This window comes from Scophthalmus maximus, chromosome 15, assembly GCF_022379125.1.
Source record: "Scophthalmus maximus strain ysfricsl-2021 chromosome 15, ASM2237912v1, whole genome shotgun sequence".
NCBI classification, from domain to species: Eukaryota; Metazoa; Chordata; class Actinopteri; order Pleuronectiformes; family Scophthalmidae; genus Scophthalmus; species Scophthalmus maximus.
In genome coordinates, this window is record NC_061529.1 from 6,275,696 (window position 1) to 6,296,284 (window position 20,589).

The window sequence follows — 20,589 nt, forward strand, 5'->3', positions numbered from 1 at the left end:
ACGTTCCCTGTGTGCGTCTGACGTGCAGGGGGTCTGCCAGGCTGATGGCAGCCTCGAGTCGAGCGAGGGATGCATGCGGCACACCAGGAGAAAGAGCTTCAGCCAGAGACCTGTCTGCCGCTCCTGAGAGAAAAACCAGAGCACATCGCACAGACATTGCACAGTGCAGATGTTGTCTGCCCGCCTGCATCTACCTTGGTCTCCTTGTCGGCTTGATTGTGCCTGTTTGTCCATTTTTTTTCCTCTCTGCATGCGGGTTTGCTCTTCTCCATTTCAGCTTCAGGACAGGTGGCACGTCGCTCCTGCTCGTCCTCGTCCTCGTCCCCCCCCCCCCCCCCCCGCCCCATCAATTTCGGCCCCTGTTTCTTCTGCATTTCTGTCTGACTGAATCCACCTCCCCGTCCATGAGCAGCCGCGCCGTCTTCTGGCGTTGTCTCGCTCTGCCCTGAGCGCGCGTGGAGTAAACATTCACCGGGGAGCCGATCCGAGTGTCGGCACAACCAGCGGCACTCCTGAGGTTTACACCTAAAGTGTGTTATCGCCCCAATGGGGGAGAGCAGAACTGGTGGGAGAAGGGACGGGGGAACACGAAAAGCAATGAAAGAGTGCACTGGGAGTCGGGCGATGCATGTCCCATTATTTCGGAGACGTGTCGAGCTCTCGTCTCTCCCTGTGAGTCACAGGCAGCTCCAAGGACACACGCATGCATGCTCACACATATATATTTATTCATATACATATATTCTTTCCTTTTTTTAAATCGTCAATAAGAGGAATTTGTATGAGCTGTCCCCTCCGTTGTTATCATTTGACACCTCTTCTTTTTGGATATATTTTGCATGTTTGTATCTACACACTGAGTCGTACTTTTGAAACGTGACATCTGTAAGGACCTTGTGGTTTGCCAGAACATACGATTTGTCAGAAGAAAAAGATAGAGATACATTTTTAACCACCTACATTAAAACCCCTTTGACCTGCTGATGGGCCATTCAAATCACACCGTTGTTGTGCATCTGAGCGGCGAGACCAACGATATTCAGATAGTGATGATGTTGCGTAACCGCACAAGATTAGTGGGTTTGTTTGTGTCTCATTTCGTTCCTGGCGTTAGTCTCTCCTGCACAGACACGCATCCCGACCTCCAGGGAACTGTTTGACGAGACAGTGTATGAGGCTAGCAAAAATATCTCCAGGTAAACACACTGGTTGTCGTAGAAGATGAATCCCTCAACATGTTATCTAGACAGAATCAGTCGATTTATTTGTAAAGCTCCTCTTGTCTTTTTACGTATGTATTTTGACTCGTCGTGAAACTGACACACACACACACACACACACACACACACACACACACACACACACACACACACACACACACTCTCTCTCTCTCTCTCATATGATCGTGTACAGTCAACCACTGCACCGGCTAGACAGGAAGTAGGTCAGCTGGCTCTGGTGAGATGGGGAGGGGGCGGCTGATTATAATACTGGCATTGGTGGCGATGATGGGGGATTGTGTATTTTGTGTGTGTGTGTGTGTGTGTGTGTGTGTGTGTGTGTGTGTTGGGGGGGTGGTCAAAGGGCACAGCTAGCTCTTGCACTCTGCCGCGTTCAGGCGAACTGACCATCTCTCTCTCTCTCTCTGTCACACACACACACGGACACAAAGAAAGAACAGACACAAAGAAACAGACATAACTGAGTGGGAAGTAGAGTGGAGAGAGAGAGAGAAGTGGCTTTTCATGTTTGCTGTCTCTCGCTTTTTCCCTTTCCCCCCTCAATCGTTCTCTTTTCTAACGCCTTTCTCCTTCTTTTCTTTTTTTTGTGGTCTCTGTGACATTTGCCGGTGTCACCCATCGGCCCCGGCAGCACCTGTGTCGATGCTGCGTGTTTCACTCGAGTGGGGAAGGCCAAAGTCAGAAGGCAGTCACTGACACGGCACCGCCGCTTCCTGTCTCGGCGTGACTCACAATGACAGCCAACCCGACGAGGTCGAAAAAAAACGGTGGTTTTGAAATGCAGACGGTGTTTTTTTTTTTTTATGTTAAGCGATAGGCGCACGTGCGCACACATGCAGGTCAGAGGCGTCAGAGGCACGGGTTCATCGCGTCAGCTGACGAGAGCAACAGATGGCGAAGCGGCAGGGAGTGCAGCCACAGCACCACAAATGCACACCAGCACGCGCGCACACACACACACACACACACACACACACACACACACACACACACACACACACACACACACACACACACACACACACACACACACACACACACTGGCAATGCTGCTGTGTGGGGACTCGACTGTGGAGAGCGGGAGCAGGTGAGGACGCAGGGATGGTGACACACGGTCAGAGGGAGGCAGAGAAAAAGACGCAGGGGGACAGAGCAGGATCGATGGATCTAGAGGGAAAAACAGGACGTGTGAAAGCTCAGAGACTTAGAGGGACACGGGGGGACAGAGCGAGCCGAGAGGGGGAAAGCGACAGAGGCTTGGCTCCGACGAAAAGGTGGAGATGTGACCAGTGACCAAAGTAGTCCAAGGCTTAGGCCCCTCTCCAGAACCCCTCCCTCCCTCCCTCTCCATTCCTTGTTGCCCAGTAAGGCCACATTCCTCGGCCCTCCACCATGGACGCCATAGTAACGGGGCCACAGCAGTGCCCAAGGCTTACACAGAGCTTATTCATGAATAGTCTATATACTGTATGGCAGTCTGTCGCTGAGAAATGCCCCTCTCCCTCCCGCCCCTCCCCTCCCCTCCACTCGGCCTGCCCTGCTTCTAGTTGACCTATTTCTCCCCCAAGTCACTGATGGAACCACATCAAGTCAGTAATTCTCTGCCACACTCACTCGAGCACTGCGAGTTGGCTCAAAACATGACGTTCATAATTTGAATCTGCCAATCTCCATTAGCAATCGCCGACATTTTAAAAAGAAATGTCCCACTTGCTACTTAGTAGTTGGTTTAAGAAATTTGTAACAGTGAAATAATTCTCTCATGCACGAGAAGAAGTGCTTAATGTTTCAGCGCAGAAAACCCCCAATGGTTTATTTTTTATATGCACAATTCCGTGCAGGTGAAGTAAATCAAACACCAAGGAAAAAGACATCACAGTGTGAGCCATGCTCTTTGATTTCCACATGACTTCTTGTAGGTGCGTAGCGGAAAAAAATCACTGCAAGATGAAAAATGATCAATAAAACCTGTGATCTTCCAGATTCATAACTTTAAGTCGCAACGCATTAAGTTTCAGCATGTACACTCGCACTTCATCCGAAGTTGTGCACGTAAACAAGCGCACGGAAGGGGCCGCGTCCCTCCGTTGTGTCTGACTCGCATGGTCTCGGGGCAGGCAGGGCAAAGAAAGATGGGATGAAGCAACAGAGGGCGAGAGCGACAGGCAAAAGTTGAGAAGAGCAAAAAAAAAAAAAAAGAATCACGATGGGGACGGAGAGACGCAACCGAGAGATGACAGGAGAAGGTGTGAGATGACAAGTCGGCAGAGACGGAGGGAAGGCGTGAGGCGGGGGAGCGCCGGGCCTCATCAGCGTCGCGGAAACAAACTGCGGCGCGGATCTTCCTCGGCAGGGGCTGTAAATCTGTGATTAAGAAGTTGACTCCCGTTGATGTACTGTACATGTCTGGGTGAGATGTACTGGGAATTAGGCCACCGCAGCATCTCCTTGTGAGAGCAAGCAGTGGCGAGCGATGTTGTTAAGTGTAAGTGGTTTTTATGAGCGGCAGACCCGGCCCCGGCATGACTCCTATCATCCTCTTAGGGTCTCTAATTCAATCCACCTCCCTTCCCCCGTAATTCACTTTCTATAGACACCGAGGCCAGCGCTCACCTGGCCGCTGTCGGGTGCGATGAAACGCATACTTAGAGGGATAGTTCAGTGAATTTGAAGTGGCGGTTGTACGAGTTACTTGTGCGTAGTGAATGTTTCACCTTATGGAGATGACGATCAGCGATGTCATTTATCGGAGTCTGGAGGAGAAGTGGAAGCAGCGTAAGTCTCAGTCCCACTGTTGCAGAGGGGACACATTTTCAAATGCTTATCTTAAAAAAAAATATATATATATATCCGTTCAGTTGGACGCCGGAGGACGTATTTTTTCACTGCTTCAGTTTCCGGTCAGACAGCCGTTTCAGTTTGCACTTTCTCTTCAAGCGTGCTCCGACCTGGTCTCACTGCGATCGACGCGCGGCGCTGCAGTATCACTCCGCACATCGGCTGTTCGAATCAGAGCTACCGCGGCGAGTTGGCGCAGTGGGGAGAAATCAATCCTCCTCACCCACAGAAGCCCTTTTGGTTGTTTTCATAGTCAAATTTGTCATGGCTGACAGAAATCAATTCAGAGAAATTCAGATCGGGTGAAAAAGGCACGAACTAATAGTGGTTTGGGTGAATCCATTGTTCGGCTGTTGCAGTTTGTCCTTCAGTTGACGTGCCTTGTAATTGAGGCGTTTTTCCTATGAAATTGTAAGACACGCCGTGTTCTCTGTGTGAACTGAGGTGCTCGGAATCGGAAAGTTGAACGCCAGCCACTGAAAAGCAAGCAAACAGGAACACAGGAGTGGCTGATAATCGTTGGTGCTCTTCAGAATTTTGGCAAGTGGCAGTTAATAATTAACATTGCTCAGCTTCCACTGTCAGAAAGTCATTTCTTTGGTAGTCAGTTCGGAGAGCGCCAAGGCTCTCTGATGTAGATTAAATATCTTTTATTGAATTTGTCTCATGTTACATGCATTATCACGAGCCTTAGCGAGGAAACGATACTTAATTCCGTCTTAGGTATTTTTTTGTTTTAACACAAAGCTTAAATGCGTTGAATTGATCCCACAACATTAAGCCTAGAGAAATACATCTGCAAACCACCTTCAAAAAGGGTTTTACTGATGAGATTACACGTGTTCACACCTGTATTTTTTTAATAGCAGTCAGCATATACCCTGAGATTTGAATGGAAGTTGTTTGTTGTGGTATGGCGGTTTAAGGTTAGAAATAGGATTAGCTTTTGGTTAGGTAAGAGTTAAGGTCAGGAATTCGGTGGTGAGGATTAAGGTTGCGAATCAAAGAATGAACGCAGTCAGTCAAAGTCATCGCACGTGTCAAATGGCCTTCACCAGTTCTCCAGCCCTGCACTCTAAAACCCATTATTTCTAATGGCCTGTGCTGCGCATGGACCGATAGCCACTGTTTGGATAAAAAAGGATGGATCCAGTGCTGCGTCCATCTCCGTGCGGATTCTAATTCATCCTCGTTCTGTTAGCACGATGCTTTGGACGTGGCACTGAATGCTGGCAAGATAACCTTGTCGTTCTTCACACTCCTAGAAAAGTGGTGGGTGGGGTTGGGCAGAGCGCGTCCCATCTGCACGGCAATCATGATACACATCATCGCTGTTGTTGTGCGAAGGGCCTTGCAAAATCGAACGTTTCTTTTACAAATGTTCTCATCGAAATTGAAGCAAGTCATGTTTTCTTTGCGGGCTCGGGAAACACTCGAGACGTCCGATCGGCTACGAAACTATTTAAAATGCTTGTGGATGAAGTAAAAACGACATCGTCACTGTGGTTAAAGTAAACTTCTTCTCAAAAGTTGACATTTTGGAGAAATGACGTGCGTCCGTGTGTTCATCTTCGTTCTTACTTGTCTCAGCACTTTTTAACGTTGTTTTAGGAGCTATATTTAACGTGTTACTGTTCTCCAGCAGCACCACCGCCACGCAGACATGCCCTGTGATTCATTGGTGCACCAGTGAGGTCATGTGGCAGTCGGGTGACTCTGATAAACACTCCGCCAAATGATAAAAAAAAAAAAAAAAGGGGAAGGGGCGCAAAGTCGCTGCAGTCATAGGGAATTCTAAACCACAGACGCACAAGCACGTGGACACAAGTAGACGCTGACACTGGCCGAGCCTGGCGCATGCCGAGAGCTCATTCTGCAAGTGGCCCATAAAATATGAATGATATCGTGCTACAATTTTTTTATCAGCGAGCCCGAGGACATGTATGAACTGGAGCAGCAAAAGCCTCCCTCATTCTGTATGCTGTGCGCGGAGGAAAGGAAAAGCTCCACTCGCATGCACGTCGTGTGTCTGTCAGTGCTCACGGTTCCTGTGCATGTATGCATATACGGCACTGTATGCATATATGCATTTTACAGAATGTGCCTGTGTGTGTGTGTGTGTGTGTGTGTGTGTGTGTGTGTGTGTATTTTCTTTTCTATATTATCTGAATTTTTCTGCACAAAGATGAAGAGAGCGCCTGCTTGGATGTGTCCGGGGAGTTGCTGTCAGAACTTTGTATGCAGCTCAGAGAGTTAATTCATACTGCTGACACACACACACACGCACACAAACACGCACACACACACACACACACACACACACACACACACACACACACACACACACACACACACACACACACACACACACACACACACACACACGAAGGTGAGCGAAAAAAAAGAGGGGTGTTTGGAGGAAAACTCTACCTGCATAAGCTGAAGGCCTGACGGCAAGGTGAACAGTTTGCACTGCTTGCAGAATGCTGCCGTCTGCGCTCCTGAAAGATGCTCGCCGTTTCTCTGACCGGCTCGTTGAGCGCGTACACATGCATTTAGTTCGACACACACTCTTAATTTTGTGCCCCCTCGTACTTGTTAGAACATTTGATCACTAGCCCTTGTGTAGGAGTGAGCCTTTGGCACTGTGTGTGTGTGTGTGTGTGTGTGTGTGTGTGTGTGTGTGTGTGTGTGTGTTGTTGTGAAAGTGGCAGCGAGCGAGACAGCGGGAGGATGTACTTGAGATAAAGTGTGAGAGAATGAGTTTGTCTGCATTTGTGTGACTGTGTTCGCGTGCGTGTGCGCGTGTGAGTGCGTGCGTGCGTGCGTGTGTGTGTGAGTGAATCTGTTTGCATGTGAGGGAAAGTGTGTGTGTGCGTGTGTGTGTGCGTGTGTGTGCGTGTGTGTGTGTGTGCGTGTGTGTGTGTGTGTGTGTGTGTGTGTGTGTGTGTGTGTGTGTGTGTGTGTGTGTGTGTGTGTGTGTGTGTGTGTGTGTGTGTGTGTGTGTGTGTGTGTGTGTGTGTGTGTGTGTGTGTGTGTGTGTGTGTGTGTGTGTCTGCACACAAGGGACGTGAAATGAAACAACAGGAAAAGGAAGGAGAGTGCAAGAAAAGCACAAGGCCCCGTCTTCAGAAACAGCTGACAGGTTGACAGGTCTGCTGAGACGCACAGAAACAACCAGAGAGACAGAACGAGGCGGACGGCGAGAGGGAGATAGCTGAGGGATAAACACACAGCAAAACAGAAGAAAAGAGGGAAAAAAACAGTGTTAAAATGTGCACATGCAAAAAACCCTGAGCGTTGTTTTTTATTCCCTGACGTCAAAAAAAAACACAATTTCATTTTGGCCGTGATTCTGTGTCATTTCCTTCTCCGGCGCGCACAGATGTTGTGCCAGCAAAGTTGGCAAAAAGTTCAGCCGGTGTGTGATGTGTGAAAAGAATTTAAAAAAAACACGGTGCAGACTGTGAGAGGGCAGGCGAGGAGGGAAGTGATGAGGTTAGAAGAAAAGGGACGGGGATGGAAATTGGTTGCGCGTGCGGCTTTTCAGAACGGAAATAAAATGACGCTTTATTGAGAGGGGAATAGTCTGCGAGGAGTGGGTGTCGGGTAATATCTGCTCTTCGCCGGCTTTCGCACGAGTCCCGATTGAGAAGATTTAAGTGAATGGCCAAAGAAATAAGCCTGTAGCTCTGCTCCTCGTTGAAGATCTTTTTTTTTTTTTTAAAAAAACAGCTTCTTTGACTCTTGACGACACTGCAGAATAATTTACAAAAATGAAAAATGACTTTGGATATTGGTGCATTTGCAACTGACCCAGCAGAAGTGGCTGTGAGTTTAAGGTGACCCACATTGCAGTGTATTATGGACATTGCGTGCATTTACGGCTACATCGCTGTGCAAACACCAAACACCTGTTTTTCTCAGGCCATTTTAAAGTGCAGGATTTTTCCTAATCCACATGAGCAGACGTCGTGGAGGTGAATTTCCTAAGTTGACGAGGGGCCCGTGACGAGCTACAGACGCCGCTGTCAAGAGTTATAAAACTGAAGAGAGTTCATATTGTGAGGAGTGAAGAAGAGGAAGAGAGAATGCGGAGATAAAAGAGCGCGCGAGAGAGAGAGAGAGAGAGAGGGAAAGAGAGAGAGAGAGAGAGAGAGAGAGAGAGAGAGAGAGACGGGGACATCGGCTGGTTAAAGAACAGAAGCTTGTGGACCAGAGAGAGTGTGAAAGAAAGAGAGAGGGGAAAGAGAGGGTGAATACCAGCTATTGTTGCAGCAACACACGCAGCCGAGAGGAAGGGGGAGGTGTGTGTGTGTGTGTGTGTGTGTGTGTGTGTGTGTGTGTGTGTGTGTGTGTGTGTGTGTGTGTGTGTGTGTGTGTGTGTGTGTGTGTGTGTGTGTGTGTGTGTGTGTGTGTGTGTGTGTGTGTGTGTGTGTGTGTGTGTGTGTGTGTGTGTGTGTGTGTGTGTGTGTGTGTGTGTGCGCTCGCGTGTGCTCGCTCACAGGGGTCAGCGGGTTTCATGCACTGTTTGGAGCTGCTCCTTGTCGGGGATCCGTTGAGGTCTGTGTTGGACACCCGGCGACTGTGGCCTTAAACTATCAGCGAGTCTGGACACAAGCCTGAAACGATCCAGCAACGCGTTTCAGACCAATGTATCAACACCCGGAGAGCCGAGTTTGTAGAGCAAGACATCAGTACAGTGCTGCCTTGGTTAGAGGTCCAAGGCTGTCAATGATTCCTAAAATGTCCTTATCAAACCTCTATGACAGAAATGTAATTGAGGCTTGATATTTTAGTTCAACCATAAACTTTATCATAATTAACTATAAATTGAAAAAAAAAAGGGTCATGTGATTGTTATCTATTGTCTGGTCGATCATACACTGAACCATGTTGCACTGGATACTGCATTTTTTTAAAAAAAAGTATATATTTTTCTCTTGAATGTTTCACAGGGTCATATTCACCCCTAATAATCCCGATATGTTCCATTTGTCTTTCCAGGACCCTGCCGGCATCTTTGAGCTGGTTGAGCTGGTGGGAAATGGCACCTATGGGCAGGTGTACAAGGTAAGAATCGACATATTTCTGATATAGCGCGCTCCCTTGCCTTCATCAATAGTTAGCCTATGTGGAGTAAAGAATATGTGCACTGTGTGACTGAGGGAAACGGAGAAGACGAGGGATGAAAGCGGCGCACAAGCTTGAGAGAAATGGAGCGCATGTAAAAGAGACTTAAACACGGAGACGAGAAGCAGAATCTGGGTCACATTAAAGTGCTTTTAGGAGAATTTCCTTTACTCCTTTTTCTTTCTTTTTTTGTCTCTCTCTCTCTCTTGTGTGTATTTGCATCCATTTCTATACCCCTGCGAGAGGTTCTTTGTTTTCCCCGAATTGTAAAGGGAAGTGTCTCTCCAGGACACAGGAAGTGCTTGTGCTTCGATCCGACGTTGTGACATCACTGCGGTCGGAGGTTCTCGCTGTCAGCTGGACTCAGCTGTGTGCTGCTGTCATTCGAACACTATCTCTCCACCCATGCCACAGTCTGAACTTCCTCTTCCCTCCGCGATGGCCCGTCACGCTCTGGTCCTCGCTTCCTTTTCCTGGTTCTGCTCGCCTCATCCTGCCACTCTGCAGGATGAGGCACGCCAGCCCTGGCACTTTGTTTAATTACCTCTGTGCGGAGTAAACACATGTTTATTCAGATTTGTGACAGTATGGACATGTGAAGGCCTTCCTGCGTGCATGTATTTTGTGTGTGTGTGTGTGTGTGTGTGTGTGTGTGTGTGTGTGTGTGTGTGTGTGTGTGTGTGTGTGTGTGTGTGTGTGTGTGTGTGTGTGTGTGTGTGTGTGTGTGTGTGTGTGTGTGTGTGTGTGTGTGTGTGTGTGTGTGTGTGTGTGTGTGTGTGTGTGTGAGTGAGACGGTGTGTCTAATGGAGCAGAGAGTCAAGGTCAGATGATGATGGAGACGGGCAGCTCTTACAGCTGATTGGACCTGATAAAAGGTCAGGCAGAGGTCGGACATGCTTCTCCACGCTTCTCGAAATAATTTGACATCCTCACGCCTGCTTCTGCGTTTGTGTGTAAGCGACCGAATGCAGGGGGGAAAAAAATCAACCCACAAAAGGAATTGGAGAACAGGAGAGTTATGTGAATCCATCCCCTGCTGACTCCGCTGTCTTGGTGAAAGTCACGGCTCATTTACTGGCTGACATTCAGCCAGTCTGTTTTCCTCCTATACATTACTGAGCCACAGATCGCCAATGGCAACGGCACCAGCCTGTTGGGGCAGAACGTCGGATCCTCACCGGTTTTTGATTGTGTGTGTCACAGTTTAAAAATACTGAAGTTTATACTATTATCGGTTGATGGCAAAAAAAAAAGACTTACTGTTTTATTTATTTTATTGTTTGGCTATTTTCTCTTGAAGTTTCCTTTTTTTAAAAAAGATTTTTTAACCTGTCTTGCCCCGCAGCCTGGTAAACAGTATGAGGAGCTGAATACCCTGTTGTGCCAAACAGATTTTACTTTAACAAGAGAGTTTTAATATACTCCCTTGTCTGTCTTATTATTTATGTAGTTATGTTAGGATTTGTCACCGGGCCGGACAGAGGGACATAAAAGGGGGATGGGGGCACAAACAGACACCACAGAGAAGGGACCATACCTGCAAGAGAACGGGGATGGGGGGTGGGGACAACAGAAAACAACAGAGGAGAGCAACAATTGCACAAAGCAACGAAACCTGCAAGAGAACGGGGAGGGGGACTTGGGGCGGATAGAGACAAACAAACAGAGACAAAGAGACAGCCAGCCGGACAACAGCAAGAAACAGTTGATATAACTAAACTAAAACAACTGAGGGAAAATGAAAAGGAGGAACAGTCGGGCAAAATAAATAAACAATACCGCACAGCCATGAGAACTAGAATAATTACAATAGATTTAAATAAATAACTTAATGAAAAGCATAAAGAGTAATTCTACCTGTTGATAACCATGGACAACTTAAATTTGTTTGTGTGTGTGTCTATGAGTGTGTGTCTATGGGTGAGTGAAGTTTCCTTTTGTTGTTAAATATTATGAACTTTAAGCTCTTAAAGCAGAAAAAAAAATCCATTGTACATGTTTTAAAATCCCGGAGAAGTTAACTAGAAAATAAAACCGCAGAGCTGAAATGACAGCAAGAAATGTCAAATGCCAAACATCCCCTTTTGGACTGTAATTATTTTCCTGGTCATGTGGGAGGAAAGCAAATATGATATAGGTCTAACATTGAAACGTCACAAATAAATAAGTCTTACTTTTCTCCTACACGCCCACGTCAACAGCGAAAAAGTATTTTTGCTGTTGTTTTCAGTCTCGGACAAAACGAGCAATTTAAATATGTAACCTTGTCCTATAGGAACTATTTTCCTACATACTGTAGACCAGAAGTTAAATCAAGAAAATATTCCCCATGTCATGAAAATAATAATTTCTCAAGGAGAAATATGCATTTTCTACTCAAACTGTTTTGCAGTGTTTAGTTTCAAATATTGCCCTTGGTACAAGTAGATACAGACGCAAGTGGTAAAAGATTGGACTCATACATACAGATAAGGAGCAGAGTCACTTGAGCAAAAAAAAAAAACGCCATCTATTTTTCAAATCCTCGTGTGATTGAAGTCCCTCGTCTCCCGGAGCCTCCAGAGAGGATCAACTTCTCGGGAGCAGGTGAATCTCCCGAGTCACCGAGATGATAAATTGACCTTCGGCCCCCGGCGGGCATCAGTGAGCTGGGATTGCTTGTGGCTCCCTCCCAACGCCTTTTAGACAAGCGACACATTAGAATAACACCACGCGAGTGAACACAGGTGGGGACTCAAGTGTTGCTCAGATATAAATGTCAAGAGGCAGCTAGTAAACGCGACTCCACTCCTCGGTATGATTCCAGGAATGAATTCAGTCTGCTCGCTGGCCAGGGGCCAGCTTTGCTCTGATGTTTCTGCAATCATTAACAAGTCGTCGCCCTGATAGTTTATCTTTCAGTAGTTGCACTATGAGAGTCACCGGACGACTCCTAGACAAACCGTCTTTTTATTTGGCCCCGTGTTTATCGTGAATGGATGAGATTTATGCCGATTAATTGCACATGCCAATATCAAATTAGAGTCCAGCCGATTTATGGGTCGGCCAATTAAAATCAGCCGATTTGAGCCTTTGACAGATGTCTTAAGTCTCCTTATATTTATGTTTGCGTATATGTGCCGATATGCTTTTAAACTTTTATTTTACACAATAAACTATGCAGAAAAGACCTGGCGTGTTGATTTTCTTGAGTCAAGCTGTATATATTTTGTTGCATTTGTGTCTTCTTTTTTATTTATAGTTATTTATAACTAAGTTTATGGTTAAACTGTACGACATCTAAGGAATCATTAGCATTATTATTCTAAATTATCAGCTGATCAGCTGTCATATATATATATATATATATATATATATTTATCTTTTGCTCCCGAATATTGGTATAAGCATCCATATCAGTGCCGAATGTAGTGAAATTTTAAAAATGATTGACATTAGACTTTGGGCTTATTTAAAACTTAAATACACTGAAACTGTTTCCTGACCAGTTTATATATTTTAAGATTTTGAATTGAATTGAACAAAAAATATAATATCACAAAGGAAAAAAAAAATCTTAACGTCTGTTCTCATTTCAGATATTTTGGTCCACTGGTATTTTTTCACCACCGCAAAAAACATGTCTCTGATCCCGGTCCGCTGCATTTTGCTGCAGTAGTTTTTCATGGTCAATGAAGCCAAAGGTTTATATGGTCACCATGCAATGCGCCCTTTTGTGTGTGTGTGTGTGTGTGTGTGTGTGTGTGTGTGTGTGTGTGTGTGTGTGTGTGTGTGTGTGTGTGTGTGTGTGTGTGTGTGTGTGTGTGTGTGTGTGTGTGTGTGTGTGTGTGTGTGTGTGTGTGTGTGTGTGTGTGTGTGTGTGTGTGTGTGTGTGTGTGAGAGACGGTGTTTTATGTTATTGACGATAGGGGGCCGGTAATGTGGCACGTATAGCTGCCGCAGTTCCGTGGGTCTGGGAGAAGGAGATAACCGGTTTATCAACAATTCCACCAGCCCATCTAGTTAAGTGATACAGATCTGCCCCCTCTCCCTCCATCTCCCCCGCCGCATGTGCACCTAACATCACTTCTCAATTAAAAACTGGCCAATAAAAAGTTTTTTCCAGGTCGTATTACTTTTTTCTTTATTGCAGTTCCCCTGTTTGGCCGAGAGCAGTGACAGTAGACGAGAAGCCGCAGTGAAAAGATCATTTGAGCTCAATGACCCTCTGCCTCTGTCTTTCTTTCTCGCCTTACATCTCCACGGCCGTTTCCCGCGCCGTGTTTCTCCTCCTCTGTCTGTCCATCCCCCTCGCTTCGCCCCCTCGTCCCTTCCCTTCTGCCCGTTCCTCTTATCAATATGTAATCACGTTTTTTCTTCTAGCTTTACCCCTTTTTCTTTTGGGGGGTTGAAACTTCCCCGGCGAGTTGATCTTCAGGGAGCAGCCCGTTCTTACAGTACGTGTGTGTGTGTGTGTGTGTGTGTGTGTGTGTGTGTGTATATATAGCTTCCACTGGCTGCTCTAAAAGGGCCATAAATAGAGAACACGGGTAATGCTGAATAATTAAACACATTCTCTCTCCACTTCCCTCCCTCTCATCCTCCTCTCTATCTCCCTCCGACTGTTGTCACTCTCTTTCTCGTCATCTGCTTATCCCCCCCCCCCCCCCCCCCTGTATTTCCTCTCTTTGTTTTGCCACGTCTCTTTCCCTCCCTGCCCTGCCCGATACCTTTTTTTTTTCTTTTTTCTAAAACATGCTTCTGTTTCTCTTCGGTCCTCATCTTCTCTTTGTCTCTTTCTTTCGTTCCCAAGCCTGTGAATATTTGATGGGGCTTTTGGGAGATGCAGTTCCTCTAAAGGGACGAAGCACTCACTGCCTCGCGCGGCCGACGACCACCACTCACCGACAGGCCGACGCGACGACTTATTGACGGACGGGGGCCTCATTGATTCGCTGACTGATTAATCACAGCTCCTCGCCATTCCCGCGGGAGAAGTCCATTTTTTTCCCCCCGCCCTCCGTGGATGCGAGGACGAGCGTAAAGGGCAACCAATCCTATCTCGGTCGCACGAAACACAAACCGACGCGCGCGGCCGCTCACGTACAGTCGACAAATGGGTGATCGATGACACTGTTGGCCCGTTGTCTCGTCAGCCGTCGCCTCAGCTTCGGCAGCAACAAAAGATTTCCGGTGCTTGCGTGTGAATGTGTGTGTGTGTGTGAGAGAGAGCTGTTTTCACATTTCACGTAGTCTCTCTCTCCCCATGACTCGGCTGTCTCCGTGCAGAAGCGGGAGAACGAAGATGCAAGGAGGCGACCAATTTTTCTCTGACGACAGAACGCATCCACTCTGCTCCTCCTCAGGCAAAGTGCTCCATACACTCTTGAAATATTCACCAGTCCCTCTGAAACACACACACACACACACACACACACATATGCACGCACAGTAGAGCCGAAAGCGACGGTCGGGGACCGGGGCCGCATGGGCTCTTATGTCCTCGCCGTGACAGCGAGTCTGTACAGAGTGCAGCTGTGTGGTTTTCCGTTTTGCCGGACTGTTGTGTGTCAGTGTATGAACCGGCTGTGTGTTTGCAGCGGCCTGTGCGGCCTGTGGTGACGTGGCAGCTGTCAGTCCGCACGTTTGTTTCGTGCAAGGCGAGAGAGCGGAGGTGTGTGCGAGAGGGTCTGTCTGCGTGTTCGCACAGGCCGTCTTGTTGTGAGTTTGTTCATCTTCAAAACCGATGAAAAGATGAAATCGCAAAACGGCGAGGTGTGCAGCCACGGCCTTTACGTCGTCTATGATGATCTTGTTACCGTGGCATTCTGGAAGTCTCGATATGTAAAAAACAAAGGGATGGGATGTAGATAAGGATTAGGTCTCGCATGCTTTGTCTCTTTATCGTTTTTTTTACTCGCAGTGTCCCGGTTTCACCTACCTCTCCTCCTCCTCCTCCTCCTCCTCCTTCTTCCTCGTCTGCTCTCTTAAGAGTAAAGTGAAACTTCAAAGTTGTTTTTTTCCTATCTTCCTTATCTGCTGGAAAGGACTTTGGGAGATTTTTCTCTCTGCATGCTCGCTAGAGCCTCCCTCACGCATGCACGCACACACTCACACACACACACTCACACACACACACACACACACACATCAGAGAAGCAGCGTGACATGTGAAAGCCTGGCATATGAGACTCTAAAGACAGATGGATGATGGAGGGATTTCACTCATTCCCGTTTATTTGATGTTTTAAAACTCGTCCAGCGAGCTGCGGCCGTGTGGCGGGGCCACAGCCCGGTAAGCGATCGCAGCGACGTGATTGGCTATACAAGCAAAGTCTAGTTTTCCCTCTCCTCTCACAGTGGCAGATATTTAAATGTAAAAAATTGAAAGAAGAGAGGTACGCACGTTGACGTCATAAAGATGTAGTAGTGATTATTCGCTCTTGATACCAATATATTCTTAATTGTGACAGGTCATAAAAAAAGGTGTCATTTGATGTTCACTCAAGTCTGCGACAACAACCAACCCTAACCCGATTGAAGATGAACGCAGCATTTAAATGCTTTCAGAGTGTAAAATCAAAGAAAATGGCCGCGATGTTACGTCGATTTGGTCGCCGTCTTTTGAATTCCAGCAGACGTGACAGAGCGCAAGCGGTGAACTAATTTCACTTGAACTTCATTTTTGACCAGAAAGTTTTTACAATCGACTCTAAAGTTTTTCATTGTTTCAGTCCAGAACTCACTCAGTAACCTACAGATTAATTAATGATATCCTCGTCGATAAATGCTTCCAGAACCTTTAAGACCGGAGCCTTTTTCTACCGCAGCTCCACTGGTTCAGTCGGCAATAAAATACATTATTAAAAATATCTCGGCTCATCTCACCCACTTCCTATTTTATCTCTTCTCTAACTGTTGTTATTAAAATGGCAATTAGTGCTCCCGACTGCAAAATTATTTTCATGACTGGTTACAGGTCTATCAATTCCTTTTGGATTAGTCCATCATAAGCTATACTATAAACTCCAACTGCTGATGCAGGAAGTTGTGAATATTGGCCGAGAGGGAATTTTCCAAGCCTAAAGTTCTGCTTGTTTAGTCCAAATCTCAAAGATATTTACTCATCATAATAACAAAGGGAAGCACAAAACACATGTTTCTCTCAGACATCAAATTTTCATAAGACAAATCTGTTTTCCACCTTTGTGGCAATGCATTTTTAATAGAAGGATCCTTTGTTTTTACCCCTAAATGACAGAATAAATCTCTCAATTTGTGTAAAAAAAATAAGGTGCAATTTCCAAAATTATAATTGGATTTTTTTTTTAAATATGATTCAAATATTTTTCAAATGTCTTGACTAATTCATTACAATTACTGTCGTTCAAATTTCTCGTTTGATTAAGTCGTCTATCTATTCACTATTAATGTGTTTATTTGTTATCCAGAGATCTGACCAAATAGGAAAATCACATTACGCCGTAAATGAGTGTTTCCTAAGTCTTAGATCAATGATGGTGAGAAAGAAAAGAATAGATGGCCTGTAGATTCGGTGGGAAACAAAAGAATGTCAACGTGAGAACATTACTCATTCCCAGCCTCCCATGTATTCTAGGCCCCTCGTGCTCATCGTGTCAGTAAATTGCAGTTAGCTTGATAAGGGGCTGGCAAGTGGTAAAGGAAGAAGGAACGTAGTACTACACGGTCACATTAGTGCTAATGGAGGTGCTGTCAGAAGGAGTCTCTGCAGGCCTCAGGGCTCCGTTATGGTTTGGTGTTCAGTAAGTGGATACACTATTGTGTCTGTGTGTGTTTCCTGTTGCCGTGTACACAGCGCATGTCCCAGGTGTCGGGTCATTGCTGCTGTCTTACTTATACACACACACACACACACACATGCACACGCTTCCATCTCTGGAGTCCTCAAGATGGAACTGTGAACCGTGAGGTGGATGCTGTTTGTTACCCTGGGAACAGTGGATGTGCCCGTTCGCCCCCCATACACACACACACACACACACACGCTCACATCTGGCAGTTTGTTCATTAGCTCCCATCCTCGCTCTGTCTTCCCCAAGGCCACGCGCCCCACTTACCCACAATTCACTCCTGCCACCCAAACCGGGCTCAGTTACCCACGCCCGATGTCCACAACAGTCTCTCACTCTCTCTCTCTCTCTCTCTCTCTCTCTCTCTCTCTCTTACTGTATATATTTTTTCCCACTGAGCTGTTTAGCCAAGGCTTCCCCCCCCCCCCCCCCCCCCCCCCCCCGCTGTGTGAATTACCGCTCATCAATGGTTAAATCAATAGCCTATACCAGCCCCGACTCCCTCTATTATTCTTTATTCACTCTGTCCTCTCCTTTTTTCTGACTAATGTGTGGTTTTTTTTACAGCCTTCAGCTCATTAGTTTTCAATTCTTGCTCTCTCTCTCTTTCCTCTGAGCCACCTCTTCTTCTCGTCGTCTCTGTCCTTCTCTTTGCCCTCGCTCCGCTCTCTCTCTCATCCGCCTCCTCCCTCTCTCACCTCCGGTCTGTACAGTAAATCAGCTCAGCTGTTCGTTTGACCTCCAGAGCCGCTGGAGCGTGATGCCGATGTGCTGAACCTGCCGCTTTCCCTCCTCCTCCTCCTCCTCCTCCTCCTCCTCTTCGTCCTCGTCCTCTGAAGCGCTCTCTCTCACTTGTTGGCCGCACCACAACAGCGTGGCCAGGACTATAAATCTGACTGGCTGAGTCATGACGTTACGCCATTGGTCGGCTGGCTGAGCGTTGGAATATCCCCATTTGCCGTTGGCGCCTTCCAAAAATTATTTGGCAAACAGTTTCTATCATGTCATCGAGTCAGCGTTGCCAACTTTGTGCCAACGTTCACTGTTTTTAAAACAGAAAACATAGTTGGACGTAGCCCAAGATTTTCTGTTGCAACATTTCCCTCTGAATGATCATTTTACTTGTGAATGCAGCTAAAATCACAAATGCACAGGACTTGTTTTTAACTGCTGTGTATGGTCATTTAGTCAGACCCCGCGGTTATGGAAATATGATTTTAGCAGTGTGTTTAGCAGATTTAAAAAAACAAAAACAAACTGGTAAATTATTACTTTATTATCAAACTGCAGTAAATTAACTAAAAAAACAACTAATCGATTCATCTAGAAAATAATCGAGACATAATCAGATTAATCAGTTATGAAAGTACAATAGTAAGTTGCAGCCCTAAAGGAATATGTTAGCAATGTTTAGATGCATTTCCACAACGTAAAGCTGCAAACGCAACATGCAGAAAGGGTTAGGGTTAGTATTTCAATCAATGTGTCTGCCATTAATAAGTTTCATGTTTTCAGGTCCTACACACACATGCACACACACACACACACACACACACACACACACACAATAGCATGCGTACGCAGGCCCACAGATCCTTTTGTACATGCATCACTTTTGAATCGTATTTCTTGTAATATGGTGATGGACCAGGCCAGCCAGCTTTGAGCTCTGCCGTCACAGCCCCACAGGGAGTGACAGCTCTGCTTTATGTCGCTCATGATCCGCTCTGTGCGTTCTCCTGTGTTTGCAGACCGGTGTGTTTTTCTTTTTTCTTCCTTCCCTCTGACTGGAAACCTCTTTTATGTGCCGGCATTTGTGATTATTTAGCGCTGCGCCAAATCCCCCCGCCTGACCCCGGCTGGGCCTGTTCCTCGCTCATTTGTGTGTAGGACAAGCCTGTTAATTAGCCCGTTGCGCTGCGAGCGGGGCAGGTTAATGAGCAGCTGTATTTCAGTCGGCTGATAGATTATTGTTTCGCAATGGGCTTTGGCCGATAACACCGGTTCATTTCGGAGTGGAATCAACGTGCGCGGTCACACAATTCAGCTTCTCGTTCCTGCAAACACCCCTCACCCATCAATAAAAGCCCTCTGGTCTACGCCACAGATCATTGCTCTCATCCGTCTTCCGCCTCCCCTCTTTCTTTCCTTCTTTCCTTCATCACCTCCTCTCTTTCGTTTACAGCCGCCTTTCTCCCACAAACTCTCCGCTTGTATACGTCTCCCTCATCGGCGCTGGCCATCGTTATAACTTCTCTCCTTTTTTTAAAGCTCTTCTCGTCTCAATCTGTTTCTCTCTCGCTCCCCCTCTCCCCTCTCTCCCTCTGTCATGCCGGAGTGCGAGAGCAGCCTCGGGGTGCTTCTATATTTCCTGGGCAGTGCGCAAGTAGATTGCAATGGAGGCCTTTGTCACTTTTATGTACTGCCTCGCTGATTGCACAACCGCATATGTGTGTGTGTGTGTGTGTGTGTGTGTGTGTGTGTGTGTGTGTGTGTGTGTGTGTGTGTGTGTGTGTGTGTGTGTGTGTGTGTGTGTGTGTGTGTGTGTGTGTGTGTGTGTGTGTGTGTGTGTGTGTGTGTGTGTGTGTGTGTGTGTGTGCAGAATGATTGCAGAATGATTGCAGGTGTTTGAACCGCAATGAGGTGTGTCTCGGAGCATTGCTCCCTTATATCTTTGGGCTCCTTGGTGCAGAACTTTGTTTGTAGCGTTTGTTAGACGAAAGCAGTTTTAATTCTGCATCACGGCCTCAACACCTGCTGCCGGGATTGTAAAACCTACGGACTAGAACCAGTGGACACAGACTGAAACTCTTTGTTTGTCTAAAGTCCTTCAACCCTAAAACAGTTGAACTACAGTTCTGTGTGTGTGTGTGTGTGTGTGTGTGTGTGTGTGTGTGTGTGTGTGTGTGTGTGTGTGTGTGTGTGTGTGTGTGTGTGTGTGTGTGTGTGTGTGTGTGTGTGTGTGTGTGTGTGTGTGTGTGTGTGTGTGTGTGTGTGTGTGTGTGTGTGTGTGTGTGTGTGTGTGTGTGTGTGTGTCCTCCTTTGACCTCCCTGTCAGAGAGAGACAGACAGAACCCAAATGTAACGAGTGAAAAGCCCGGGGGCACATCCCATAGCCCACTTCTCCCCGGTGATACGGTTACCATGACGACAGGCCCAATGCCAGCAGAGCATGCTTCGATGACATCCAGTCACTTCTGGTCTGATGTCTGTGTGTGTGTGTGTGTGTGTGTGTGTGTGTGTTTGTGTGGATTATCACGACGGCACAGATTAGGATTATAGTGTGACCCATTTCCGTTTTAATAAAAGAGTTGCCAACGCAATCTGGCAATTCAATCCTAGTGTAGTGTGTGTGTATGCATTTGTATGCTTTAGTCTTGATAGATGACAACGGATATGTTTGGACGATAATTTTATGGTCACATGTTGACGAAATGTCAAGATTGGAGTTCACTAACTACAAATCAAGTATATTTTAATGTTTGTTGTTGCTAAAAAAGAAAAAGAACTGCGATTAATCTGAGTCAATTGTCAGAAAACAGAAGATGACAAATGAAGAAAAAAAA

At 46.5% G+C, this 20,589-nt stretch overlaps 1 protein-coding gene across 12 annotated transcripts in view; it reads left to right on the top strand.

Annotated features, from left to right (window-relative positions):
• tnika (TRAF2 and NCK interacting kinase a) overlaps positions 1 to 20,589 on the top strand; it is a 57,644-nt gene that overhangs the window by 1,387 nt on the left and 35,668 nt on the right. For all 12 annotated transcript variants that reach the window (XM_035609368.2, XM_035609370.2, XM_035609369.2 and 9 more), the window contains exon 2: positions 9,087 to 9,152. In XM_035609368.2, coding sequence (XP_035465261.2) covers positions 9,087 to 9,152 — 66 coding nt within the window. The remainder of the gene's footprint in view (positions 1 to 9,086; positions 9,153 to 20,589) is intronic.